This window comes from Lutra lutra, chromosome 15 (assembly GCF_902655055.1).
Source record: "Lutra lutra chromosome 15, mLutLut1.2, whole genome shotgun sequence".
NCBI lineage: Eukaryota > Metazoa > Chordata > Mammalia > Carnivora > Mustelidae > Lutra > Lutra lutra.
Genome location: NC_062292.1, coordinates 2,095,659 through 2,107,931, shown reverse-complemented (window position 1 = coordinate 2,107,931; position 12,273 = coordinate 2,095,659). Strand labels below are relative to the sequence as shown.

Here is a 12,273-nt window from a genome sequence, read left to right as displayed (position 1 = left end):
TTTTGCTGCCCTTTTCTGTGAGGCCGGTATGTGCGCAGGTTAGGGAGCACGGATGATCTGGTCCTGGTTTTGATGGGCCCCGAGCCGGGCAGGGTCTCCGTGGGAGGGAGGGGTATTGGGGCCCGGAGGAACTGCCTGCGATGCTTAAGTGCATTTTCTCTGGCGCCGTGGATGTTGCTTGCAGGCGTGGCTGCTAACTGGCTGAGCTTTTGCCACGTTTACTGTCACGCGGCCTCGTGGGTGAGGATGGGAGGAACAAGCAGGTGGAGGGGCCGGTCAGGGTCGCTGGGGCCTCCAGGAGCGTGGCAGACAGACTCACACCGGTGGTGTTTCCTGTTTCAGCCCCGCTTGGCCTTGAGGAGGAGGCGCCGCCGCTGCGGAAGGGATGGGCTCGGAGAGCAGCGCTCTGAAGAGCTACAAGCTGGAGGAGCCGCCCTTCACCTTGCCCTCTGGACTCGCCGTTTACCCTGCTGTCCTGCAGGATGGCAGACGCGCTTCCGTCTTCGTGTATAAGAGGGAGAACGAAGACAAAGTTAACAAAGCCGCCAAGGTACCGTGATAAGTGAGGCTTCTTAGTGCTTTCTCCCGTCTCGTTTTCTGTTTAAAGATGTGAAGCCGAAATTACCGAAGGTCCAAGGAGGCAGATGATAAGGAACAGTGTTCTTATTCCGCAGTCCGTCCTTCGTGGGCGACTCTCCCAATTTGCGTGACACAGTCAGATGCCAGGTATAGCCAGAAAGCTCCATGACACTCGGTGTGATAGCTTTTATCATTATATTTTTCTAGCGAGGAAGTTCGGAAGGTAATTTTACATGGCCAGTAGAAGGTAAAGGAAGTATTATAATCTACCTTAGCAGAAATCTCTTAAGTATTGACATTTTGGTAAGTATATTTTTTAATTTGTAAAATTTATTTATTTTTACTTATTTATTTGAATTTTTAACTTCTAATGTTTGTATTTTAGTTTTTAAATTTGAACGTGGTTGACACACAATGTCACATTAGTTTCAGGTGTACAACATAGTGATTCGACTTCCCTGTATGGTAGGCCGTGCGCACCATGAGTGTATTGATAACAGACCTAGAAATAGAATATTTTAGAAAGTGTGACTGCTGTTTTTTTTTTCTTTTCCCGAGGCATTGTGAGGTCCGAGAAAGATTGTTGAGCTGGACACCCCAGAAAAAACGTTGGGCCTGGACTCTAGTTCTTGGGAGGGGCGTCACTCAGATCCTTCACTTCTAGAGGCTTCAGTCTCCTCTTCAGGAGGAGGGCCTCCCTGCTCCCACCTTGCGGCTGTTGCTCCTGGAGGGGCACCTGCAGGAGACCCCGACCTCTCACCAGAAAACGTGATAGTACCTCGGTAGAACAATCTTAGCTGTTGTTTTGAACTAGAGCAAACAAACATTTTAGTTGGTATTTCCTTGGATATGGAGTCATTCAGATTATCTTCCGGAAGGTTCGGCAGGGGAAGCAGAGTTGTGGCTGTTCAGTGTTAATGCAGGCACATTGCTTCAGATGGACTTAGAGCTTTGTTCTGTTCGAGTTGTGATCTGTAGTCCCGTGAGTCCCTCGTGCTAGCGATAGGTAGGAGACATGGGTATCTCCGCCATAGAGATGGCTTTTGAAATGGCTGTTACCTTTGTTAGTGATTATAAAGGGTTTTAGTATATCTATTAGTGATACAATTTCGGCATGTTATTTGTTATTTGTCACATCAGTTCATTATTTGATGTTATGTCTTTGATGAGGCAGGAAGTTAACTCTTAAAAAGTTAAAAGATGGTGCCTGGGTGGCTCAGTGGGTTAAAGCCTCTGCCTTTGGCTCAGGTCATGATCCCAGAGTTCTGGGATTGAGCCCCACGTCGGGCTCTCTGCTCAGCAGGGAGCCTGCTTCCTCCTCTCTCTGCCTGCCTCTCTGCCTACTTGTGATCTCTGTCTGTCAAATAAATAAAATCTTTAAAAAAAAAAAAAAAGATGGTGCCTAAGTATCACATTCCCCTTGGGATGCATTTTCTATTAATTGTGGTCAAAAGCATAGCTGGCTGTTTCATTGCTAAGTAATTTCACTTTTTGGTAAGACAATTTTTTTGTCTTTCTATCCCATCCAGGTACTGTTAATACTTTTTATTGTGATTTTTGCAAAAGTTAAATGCTTTGCTTCACTGTCGGATTCTTATGTGCAATTCATATCTAACATGCTTCCTGCTTTCATTTAATAAGATTGCACATTTTTAAGTAAAAAAAATTAGGGTGAGGGCGCCTAGGTGGCTCAGTTGTTTAAGCGACTGTCTTTAGCTCAGGTCATGATCCTGGAGTCCTAGGATCGAGTCCCACATCAAGCTCCCTGCTCAGCAGGGTGTCTGCTTCTCCCTCTGACCCTCCTCCCTCTCTTGCTCTCTCTCTCTCAAATAAATAAAATCTTAAAAAAAAAATTATGGTGATTAGGATGATTATTACTAGTGAAATACTAGAGATTTATTATCATTCTTAGTTTTTTTTAATAGAAATATAGGATTTTTTAACATTATATTACTCTTTATGATGTATGTACCAAGAAAGTTGAATAACCCAGATCAGAAATTCTGTTTTGTTTAAGTAGGCTCCACGCCCAGCATGGAGTCCAGCCCAGGGCTTGATCTCACCACCCTGAGATCAAGACCTGAGCTGTGATCAAGAGTCAGATGCTTAACCGACTGAGCTACCCAGGGGCCCCCAGATCATAAAGTTTTTGAAGGAGGAAAAGATCCACTGTCAGTGTTTGAGGACTTCTGGGCTGAAGGAACTTCAGAACTTGAGAGGGAACATTTTCCCCCTTCGTACATAATCTTCTAAACCACAGCTGACTCTTTTCCAGAAGTTTTCGTCTCTTGTTCTGCAGGCTATCTTGAGGCCTTGAACACCTGACACATGAATCTGGGGATGCAAAATGGCAACAGAATGATACGGAGTTTTGATTTAGATGCGGTACTTGAAAAAATGTATCACGTTTCATCAGGTTTTAGGACCTTGATTTTCCTGGATACCTGAAACATTAATACAGTCAACTCACCTCACTTCCTCCAGAGTTCAGGCTCCCAGTCCTCCCTCTGGTAGTTTCAGTGACCACTTCAAGAGGGTATACAGCGTTTTCCTTGCAAACATTGTTCGGTCGTGAGTGTGCTCTTCCTCTACTGTTGTAAATAAAAACAGGCTCCGTGCGATGTGACCTCTGGAATAAGACGAAATGCAGGCGTAACCTTTGGCCACAAAACAGTATTAGAGGTCTTCTCGTTTTATCTTGACTTTCTTAGCTGTTACAGCATTTTCTCCATGGCGGTTATGACTCATTTCTAATGAAGAGTAAGGAATGATAAGTCCTAAATTGGAATTTGGTTACTGTGTTTGCTGTCCTCTGAGCGCTTCGTTAGGGCCTCACGGGAAGGACGGACTCGCAGAAGGATTCCTGACTGTCTTCATGCCACCAAGGCAGCCACGTTGGCTCCGGGAGTACCGTATGTGGCTGCCGTGCCCAGGCCTCCTTCGTGATGGATTCAGGCGGTCCTGCCGAAGGGCTGGTCGGCATTTTTGAGAACGCACATCGTGTGGTGATGAGAAGAGATGACTGCTCGCGCTGATCACTTCTGGAATGCTCTGCGGCTCTTCTGTCCACGTGCTCTTTTTGTTCCTTTCCCTGTTAGGCCTTTTCTGTGCTATTTACAACCCTTATTCCAGTAAATCAACTTCCCTACGCTGTCAGCTTCTTAAAACAATATTTCTTTCCCCATATAATCAAAATCTGGTTCTCTCTTAAGGTTGCTAAGCATTAGCCAGTCAGAAGAGCTTCAAAAGTTCCCCTGCCCCGTCCCTGGGCTGTGTTGGGCCACCTCCAGGCGGCGCCGGCCCCTTCTAGCCACGCCCATTTTCAGACTTCACGTTCTCCTCCTCTCCCTTGTGGTGGCGGTGGTGGCCGACTTGTGGCTCTCTGCCCCCAGTCAGGTGTCCGCTGGAACCTCTCTGAGCTCCAGATCCACATTCTCACTTGCCTGTGGAAATCTCAACCTGGATATTTCTTTGGCACCTCAGATGCGAGCTCTGCAACCTGGGATCCTGTCTGCCATTCCCGTCCTGCTCTGTATTCCTCGTTTCTCGTCGAACCTCTAGGTGCTGGCATTTAGAAACCACGTACTTTGTTGCTGTCTCAGGTTTGCGTCTTAAGGAGAGAAGGAAGAATATTTCTCCCTGAAAATTCTTGCTCTTTAGTTCAGGCATCTTGGTTATTCTGTCGTTTTTCTTCAAGGCAGTGAAACTACGGCTCGCTTCCTGGCTAGAAACTTACAAGTGAATCGGAGCTGAGTAGCCGCTGTGTTGTGTGGTTCTCAGAGTGAAAAAGCAGACCAGGGCAGGATACGGTAGTGAAAAGCTCAGCCCCTAGGGCTCGAGTTACCCTGCTGTGGCTCACAACCCTTTCCGAAAAGTAGAAAGGGTTTATAGTCAGGACTTGACTTTCACACTTAACATCTCCTTGTGCGCGTGGATGTGGATGAATGTGGACGAATGTGGACAGGTTTCCCAGCGCTGCTCTTTTTTAACAATCAAGGTCCTTATTCAGAATCCTCTTCCAAAGGCCAGCAGTAGAGCAGTGCATGGGGGTAACAGGGATTCGTAACTCTAGGACAGAGACTTTTTTTTTTTTAAAGATTTTATTTATTTGAGAGAGAATATGAGAGAGAGACAGAGCACGAGAGCAGGGTGGGGGGCAGACGGAGAAGCAGGCTCTGTGCTGAGCAAGGAGCCCGATGCGGGGCTCGATCCCAGGACCCTGAGGTCATGACCTGAGCTGAAGGCAGACGCTTAACGACTGAGCCACCTGCGTGCCCCTACGAGAGCTACTTTCCAGGTGCTCCTTCCGCACAGTCCCCTTTCTCCACCAGAACAAGAGTCATTTATCTCTTCCGGTGATGAGAAAACCTCATCACACTTCACAGGTGCATCTTGTCACTCTCTCTGTTCTTTGGGGCAACAGAAGCTTAAATCAAGAAACGTTTCTGTTTGATTAATTGCTAACTTCCCTGTGAATCTGGATGTATAATTTATGCAAAATATTGTGTGTGCTGAAGAGGAGTGACGAGTGAGGTTATGGCTGCTAAGTTAAGTGCCCTGTTTGGAATCATGCAATGACTTACTCCTTCCTTCTTCTTCAGTAAACAAATGAGTCACTGTGGACCGAGAATTCTGCTGCAAACGTAGGGTTAAAAAAAAGGCAGAATGAAATTTATTACTTCACTTATTAACGGGGTGAAGTTTACTGACTCTGTATTTCTATGCCAGTACTCAGCCAGGAAGTATTTCTCCAGATTCACTGGTCTGTTCTGGGTATTAGAAGAGTAAAAGAAGGCACAGAAAACCCAAGGAAAATACTTAGACTCCTAACAAATAAAAGCTGAATGAATATTTTTATTTTCCTGAACGGGCAAAAGTGAAAAGTTAAAAAGTATTTAACTTTTGTTTTGCAAATTAGTTGAAATGATTCTTAAAACGCAAAAAGATGAGGGAGGCTGCATAATTTTACTCAGAAACCATAGCTTAGTATATGTGCTGCCGAAGCGAGCACATCAGAAACCATAGCTTAAAAGACACTTGCTAGAAGTTCTCTCCACTTAACCGTAGTCGTTCAGCCAGCTCACTAGCACAGCTCACAGCTCCTCTGGGTCTTTGCTGCGTTTATGTGCATACGTAGGGATTATTTTAAAGGCATATGTACAAATTAATAGTTCACAATTGTGTAAGAATTTTCTTAAGTATTTTTTATTAGAGTAACCCAGGGGAGGCTAACAGCTTTCTTCTACAAGCAAAAAATCCTATTGGAGCTATTTCTAGAGTTGTCAAAGTTTGAGATTATCTTAAGAAAAGAAAAGAAATTAGACCATCCTTTTTCTCAGAAGATTCTCCTACAGTTTTCCCTAATAGACTATTTCAAAGCAACTGATAGAAAACTTATACCAGTGCTGTGTTATGGGCTCCTAAATGATCTCCTATTCTTCCAAGAAGGTATTTTAGAGTGTTCCATTACGGAGTGCTTATTTGTGAAAATGAAACCCGATCTTGAGGTTTTTCTCCCAGTGGAATCGTGCATCCGTCTCCTGGTTCGCTGAGGTTTGCGAGGCTTCCTCAGTGTCCAGTGCCTTTTGCAAGGCAGACCCCAGAGGTTGAAGGCCACGTAATTTCTTTTAGAAAATCTGAGTGATTTGCAAGGAAAACCATTATTCCGGCATTTTTAATTTTGTTGTAAACAATAATACAGTTATTACTAGCTGGGTTGGGCATCGTGGACAACCGGTCTGAGTTACTCAGGTCAGATTTTCCACAACATGCATCACGAGGGGAGCTTGGGAAGCCTGTAGTTGATAGGGCTCTAAAAACCCTACAGACCCACCTCTCACAGTCAGACACAGCATGGTCACGCCCTTGTCTTGCGTCTCTGTGCTCTGTGTCTGCTCAGAGAACCGTGTGTGTGTGCGGAGATTACTGCACGGCAGGAGTTCGAAAGCAGGACATCCATGACCTCAGGGCTGTGCACTGATTCATTGCAGTTCGGGGGAGAAAGTCAAGAGTGTTTTAATTTACTTTTAATCTTTTATTTTGGTACATTCTATCTTGGGATTTTATGGTATTTGTATTTTATTTATATATGTAAATCAAAAATGTATATTGTAGGTACATATATGAGCTTCTCATCTAATGTTGCTACTGGTGTGAAGTATGTGAGCGAAAATGTTTAATGCTAACTTTTCTAGATTAATAAAATGGCAACAATTTTAAAGATGGTGAAATATTTTTAAGGGGATTAAGTGCTTGATAAATAGTGAGGTGAAAAGTAAGAAAAAAAGGGCACCTGGGTGGCTCAGTTGGTTAAGCGACTGCCCCTGGCTCAGGTCAGGATCGAGTCCCGCATTGGGCTCCCTTCTCATCGGGGAGTCTGCTTCTCCCTCTGACCCTGCCCCTTCTCATGCTCTCTCTCTCTTATTCTTTCTCTCAAATAAATAAATAAAATCTTAAAAAAAAAGAAGAAAGCAAGATCAACAAAAGATGGCTAAGGTGCTTATCCATTTAAAATGATTCTGTGGGGGGTGCCTGGGTGGCTCAGTGGGTTAAAGCCTCTGCTTTCGGCTCAGGTCATGATCTCAGGGTTCTGGGATCAAGCCCCTCATCGGGCTCTCTGCTCAGCAGGGAGCCTGCTTCCTCCTCTCTCTCTGCCTGCCTCTCTGCCTACTTGTGATCTCTGTCTGTCAAATAAATAAATATTAAAAAAAATAAAATAAAATAAAATAAAATGATTCTGTGGTCCGGTGTGGAGTGTTTCTCGGGCTCGTTCTCCTGGGCTTGGGAAGAGCGTGTGTACGGCAGTTGCTGGGTCTAGTGTTTTCCAGTTGTCAGTTTGATCAGGTTTCTTATGCTTTCATTTATTTTTTTGTTTGTTTACTTTTGCCAGTTCAATTGATTGCTGAGAGAGGAGTTTTTAAATCTCTAGCCATGATCCTGGAATCACGGAATTGCTTCTCCCTTTTATTTTTGCTCTGTGTGTATTTTGAGGCTCTGCTGTTAGGGGCTTACACATTCATAATTGTGATGTCTTTTTAATGAATTGTCCTTTTATTCTTCAAAAAATGTCCCATTTGATGTCTTACAATATACTGTCTTGATGTATATTTTCTCTGATGAGAATACATCCACTCTAGCCTTCTTATGCTTAATGTCTTCACGGTATATCCTTTTCTGTCCACGTACCTATCTCCGTCTTTATTTTTAAAGTAAGTCTCATAGGCACCATATTGTTGGGTCTTCTCTTATATCTGCTCCTAATTGGAGTGTTTAGATCATTAACATTTCATGTAATTATTAATGTTGTTGAATTTTATTATTTGTTATTTGTTTTCTATTTGCCCCTTTTGAATTTTTATTTATTTATTTATTTGACAGACAGAGATCACAAGTAGGCAGAGAAGCAGGCAGAGAGAGAGAGAGGAGGAAGCAGGCTCTCCGCTGAGCAGAGAGCCCAATGCAGGCCTCGATCCCAGGACCCTGGAACCATGACCTGAGCCGAAGGCAGAGGCTTTAACCCACTGAGCCACCCAGGCGCCCCCCCCCCTTTTTTTTTTTATTTTTATTTATTTATTTATTTATTTATTTGACAGACAGAGATCACAAGTAGGCAGAGAGGCAGGCAGGAGAGAGAGAGGAGGATATTTGTCCCCTTTTGAATTTTGTTCTTCTGTTCCCCTTCTCTTTTTTTTTTTTTTTTTTTTTTTTGGTTTATTAAAATAGCCCTTAGTATTTCATTTTATCTTGATTTCTCAGCTACATTTCTTTATATTTTTTTTAATGGTTGCCCTAAGGATTTCAGTTTAATAACTAGCTCATCATCATCTGTCTGGGGTTAGAATTGTACCATTCAGTCCTCTCGGGGCTCAGACCTAGTTTGCGGCGACACGGCTAAACGCACCAAGAAGGTCGGAATCGGGGGCAAATATGGGACCCGTTATGGTGCCTCCCTCAGGAAGATGGTGAAGAAGATTGAGATAAGCCAGCACGCCAAGTACACTTGCTCCTTCTGTGGCAAAACCAAGATGAAGAGACGAGCTGTGGGGATCTGGCATTGTGGCTCCTGCATGAAAACCGTCGCTCGTGGCGCCTGGACCTACAACACCACTTCTGCCGTCACAGTAGAGTCTGCCATCAGAAGACTGAAGGAGTAGAAAGACCAGTAGAAGCGCCACCGTTTGAAACATTGCTAGCCTATAATAAATGGGTTAATTTATGTAACAAAAAAAAAAAAAAAAAAGAATTGTACCATTCACATAAAATGTAGAAGGCTTGGAATCAGAAGTCTCCAGCTCCAACCCTGCTGTCCTTTTGTTCCATACGTATCAACACCGTACACACACAGGCCCACAGTTAAATTGGGGTTAGAGGTACTGATGCCTCGCACAACTGGGCTGACTCCCTTAAAACTTAACTGCTAGTAAGGTACTGTAGAGTGGAAGACTTGCTGATAATATAAACAGTCAGTAACACATCTTACTTGATACATGTTATATACTGTATTTTTACAATAAGGTAAGGTAAAGCACATGTTAACTGGGAAAGTTGTAAGGAAAAGCCTCGTACAGCACCGTGCAGTGTTTGTTGAAAAAGTCTGCGTAGAAATGGACACAGCTTAAACTACTGTGTTGTTCGGGGGTTCCCTGTGTATCACTCACGTGGAGAACCTGACCCAGCAGCGTCGTGTCTGCTCCGCACAGTCCTGCGCATCTTACCCAAGAGGCCGACGTGGCGCCTTGGACCCCATCCTGATACTTACCATTTCTGCTGCTCTTCCTTCAGTTCTGGAGATCCACGTTTCCCTTTGGTGTCACTTCCTCTTTTTTTTTTAGGGTGGGTCCTCTGGCAATAATTTTTCTGTTTCCCATCATCAGAAATGCCTTTATTTTACTTTTTTTTTCCCCCGGAAGGATATTTTTGCTACATAATTCAGGGTTGATACTGGTTTTTTTGTCAGTGCTTTAGAGTAAGTGTTCCCCTTTGTCTTTTGGCCTCTGTGTTTTCTTTTTTTCTTTTTTTTTCTTTTAATTTTTGTTTATTATTTGACAGAGAGAGACACAGCAAGAGAGGGAACACAAGTAGGGGGAGTGGGAGAGGGAGAAGCAGGCTTCTCACTGAGCAGGGAGCCCGGTGCGGGGCTCCATCCCAGGACCCTAGGATCCCAACGCGAGCGGAAGGCAGATGCCCAACCACTGTGCTGTGCAGGCTCCCCGGCCTCTGTGTTTTCTGATGAGAAGTTTGCATCACTCAAATTGTCATTCCCTTCCACGTAATAATGGTTTTCTCTAGCTGCCTCTGAGATTTTTTTATCTATCTCATTTTCTACAGTTTGACGATAATGTGCGTGATGTAGTTTTCTTTGATTTATCCTGTTTGGTGTTTATTGAACTTCTTAAATCTGTAAACTTAAGTATTTGGCTGAATTTGGAAAGTTCTCAGGCCATTACACTTTTTATGCGTCAGTTCTTTTCTTCTCTTTATTGGGACTCCAGTTATGTATGTTAGACCTTTAGTATTGTCACAGTTTCTTGATGCTGTGATCATTTAAAAAAAAAAATAAATAAATTTTCTCTTTGTTCTTCAGACTAGTTAGCATAGGTTCACGGACTCTTCCCTCTACATCAGTCTGCATTTTGTTACTGAGTCCATTCATTGGGTTAGTTTCTAATATTTTATTTTTCCTTCCTAAAACTTTCTCTTGTTTTAAATAACATTTCTTTCTCTGCTGAGAACTTCTGTTTATTTCCTGTTTTCCTTTACCTCTAGGGAAGAATGGTTGTAACATAGTGGGGAAGCAGCCTTATATTCTTCCTAAGAATTCTGTTATCCGGGCCATCTCAGGGTTGGTATTTCTTGGTTGTCTTTTCACTTTTTTATGGTTCTTTGTTGAGTAGGAACATTTTGGGTTGCATCCCACACATTCTGAATGTCATGTTGCATTGACTCTTGGTTGTGTTAAAATCTTCTAGAGATTACTGAGGTTTTTGATTCAGCAGTCCATCCTCTTTGGTTCAGGCTTCAAGTTTTCCAGCTGCTCTCCTGCACCCTCTCTGTGCGTGGTAGTTCTAACCTCAGTTCATTTCTCAAAAGTTGGCTACGCCGGTTTGGGTCTGTTTTGTCCGTGCTTGATTCAGGAGTTAGTCTGAGACCCGAGTGGGTATAATAGATAACCAGAGCATCTCCTTCTCCAGTTCCTTCCCCTCTGGAATAGCCTCATACTCAGGCTTGTCTGACTCCTGTCTGTCCTCCTTCTGGCCAGAAAGTTGCCAAGGTCTCGGTCAGAGTTTCAGTCCCTCTGCTACTCTGCCCTCCACGCGGGGCCCGCCTCCAGCACACAGCTGTGAGAAGGGCCGGCCCTAAACCCGGACACCTACTCCCACGGGGGTCTCTTCTGCTAATCTTGACTCCCGTGTGTAGTCTGCGTGCTCTTGTTTACCTTGCCCCGCTCTCAGGTCACTGTTGGGGTACTTTGTTCAGAGTGTATGGTAGTGTCATGGAGAGGCCCGGGCTCCTGGGGGCTTACACTGTCGGAAGGGGACCGGAAGTCTCTGTAGAATCGTTTAAATATTGGTAAAGTGAATGAAGTCAGAACAGGTCACAGATTTTCCTGTGCCTTGTTTGAAATTTAGGGGGGTAGGTGAGGAAAGTAGGGAGCTGGGAGGGACCTTGAATGGAACTAACCATGTTCTGACTCGGACCGCGATGTATAAGAAACTACGGTTAGTCTGGTTCTGAGTCATTAACTCTCCCACTCCTTGCGTTTGTATCTTTAAAGCATTTGAAGACACTCCGTCACCCTTGCCTGCTGAGATTTTTATCTTGCACTGTGGAGGCAGATGGAATTCATCTAGTCACTGAGCGAGTGCAGCCTCTGGAAGTGGCTTTAGAAACGCTGTCTTCCGCCGAGGTCTGTGCCGGCATCTACGACATCCTGCTGGCTCTCATCTTCCTTCACGACAGAGTAAGTACCGCGGACACAGGCTGCCCGGGGCCTTGACACAGACCGGAGGGCTGGCGTCTGTGGGAGTGCTTCTAAGTTAGGGGAGGAACAGAAATTCTCACGTGAATCTTCCTGTGGAAGACGAGCTTATTGGAAGGCATGAGAAGGGCTCCAGACAGGTCGTGTGTGCAGTGGGCAAGGGCTTCTCTGGCCAGTTTTTTATAGAAGTTTATTTTTATAGGACTTTATTTTGGTTTACCACCACCTCCCTCTGGTTTGGGGGAAATCTTTACCTGAAAACACTTGCATCGGGTATTACTGTTCTTAAGAAAAAGAGAAAGCCTTAACATCAGTGTTGCTGTAAACCAGAGTTCCTGTTTGTTCCCCGGAGTTCTGTGACATTTTAGATTTTGAAGGAAGAAATGACCATTTCTTAGGAAAAGGCAGAGCTTTACACACCTGTTCTCATTTGAGTGGGTGTCTACTTAGAGATGGACTCTTTTTTTTTTTTTTTTTTTAAGGTTATTTATTTATTTGAGGGAGCGAGAGCGAGCATGGGGAGGGGGGCAGTGAGAGAGGGAGGAGAAGGAAGCTCCATGGGGACTCCATCCCAGGATCCCAGGATCGCGACCTGAGCCAAAGGCGGAGGAGACAGTCTCTTAACACTGTGGTCAGGTTTGCTCTTAAGAGGATAAGCATATAGTCTTAGGTTTACTTTTGGTCTATTTTGTGACAGTATTATTGAGCTTATTTTT

General features: G+C 44.2%; 1 protein-coding gene across 5 annotated transcripts in view; it reads left to right on the top strand.

The window, feature by feature from the left end:
- The window catches only part of SCYL3 (SCY1 like pseudokinase 3), a 43,596-nt gene that overhangs the window by 4,550 nt on the left and 26,773 nt on the right, over positions 1–12,273 (top strand). For all 5 annotated transcript variants that reach the window (XM_047704345.1, XM_047704347.1, XM_047704348.1 and 2 more), the window contains exons 2-3: positions 343–550; positions 11,354–11,539. In XM_047704345.1, coding sequence (XP_047560301.1) covers positions 386–550; positions 11,354–11,539 — 351 coding nt within the window. In that variant the 5' untranslated portion in view covers positions 343–385. The remainder of the gene's footprint in view (positions 1–342; positions 551–11,353; positions 11,540–12,273) is intronic.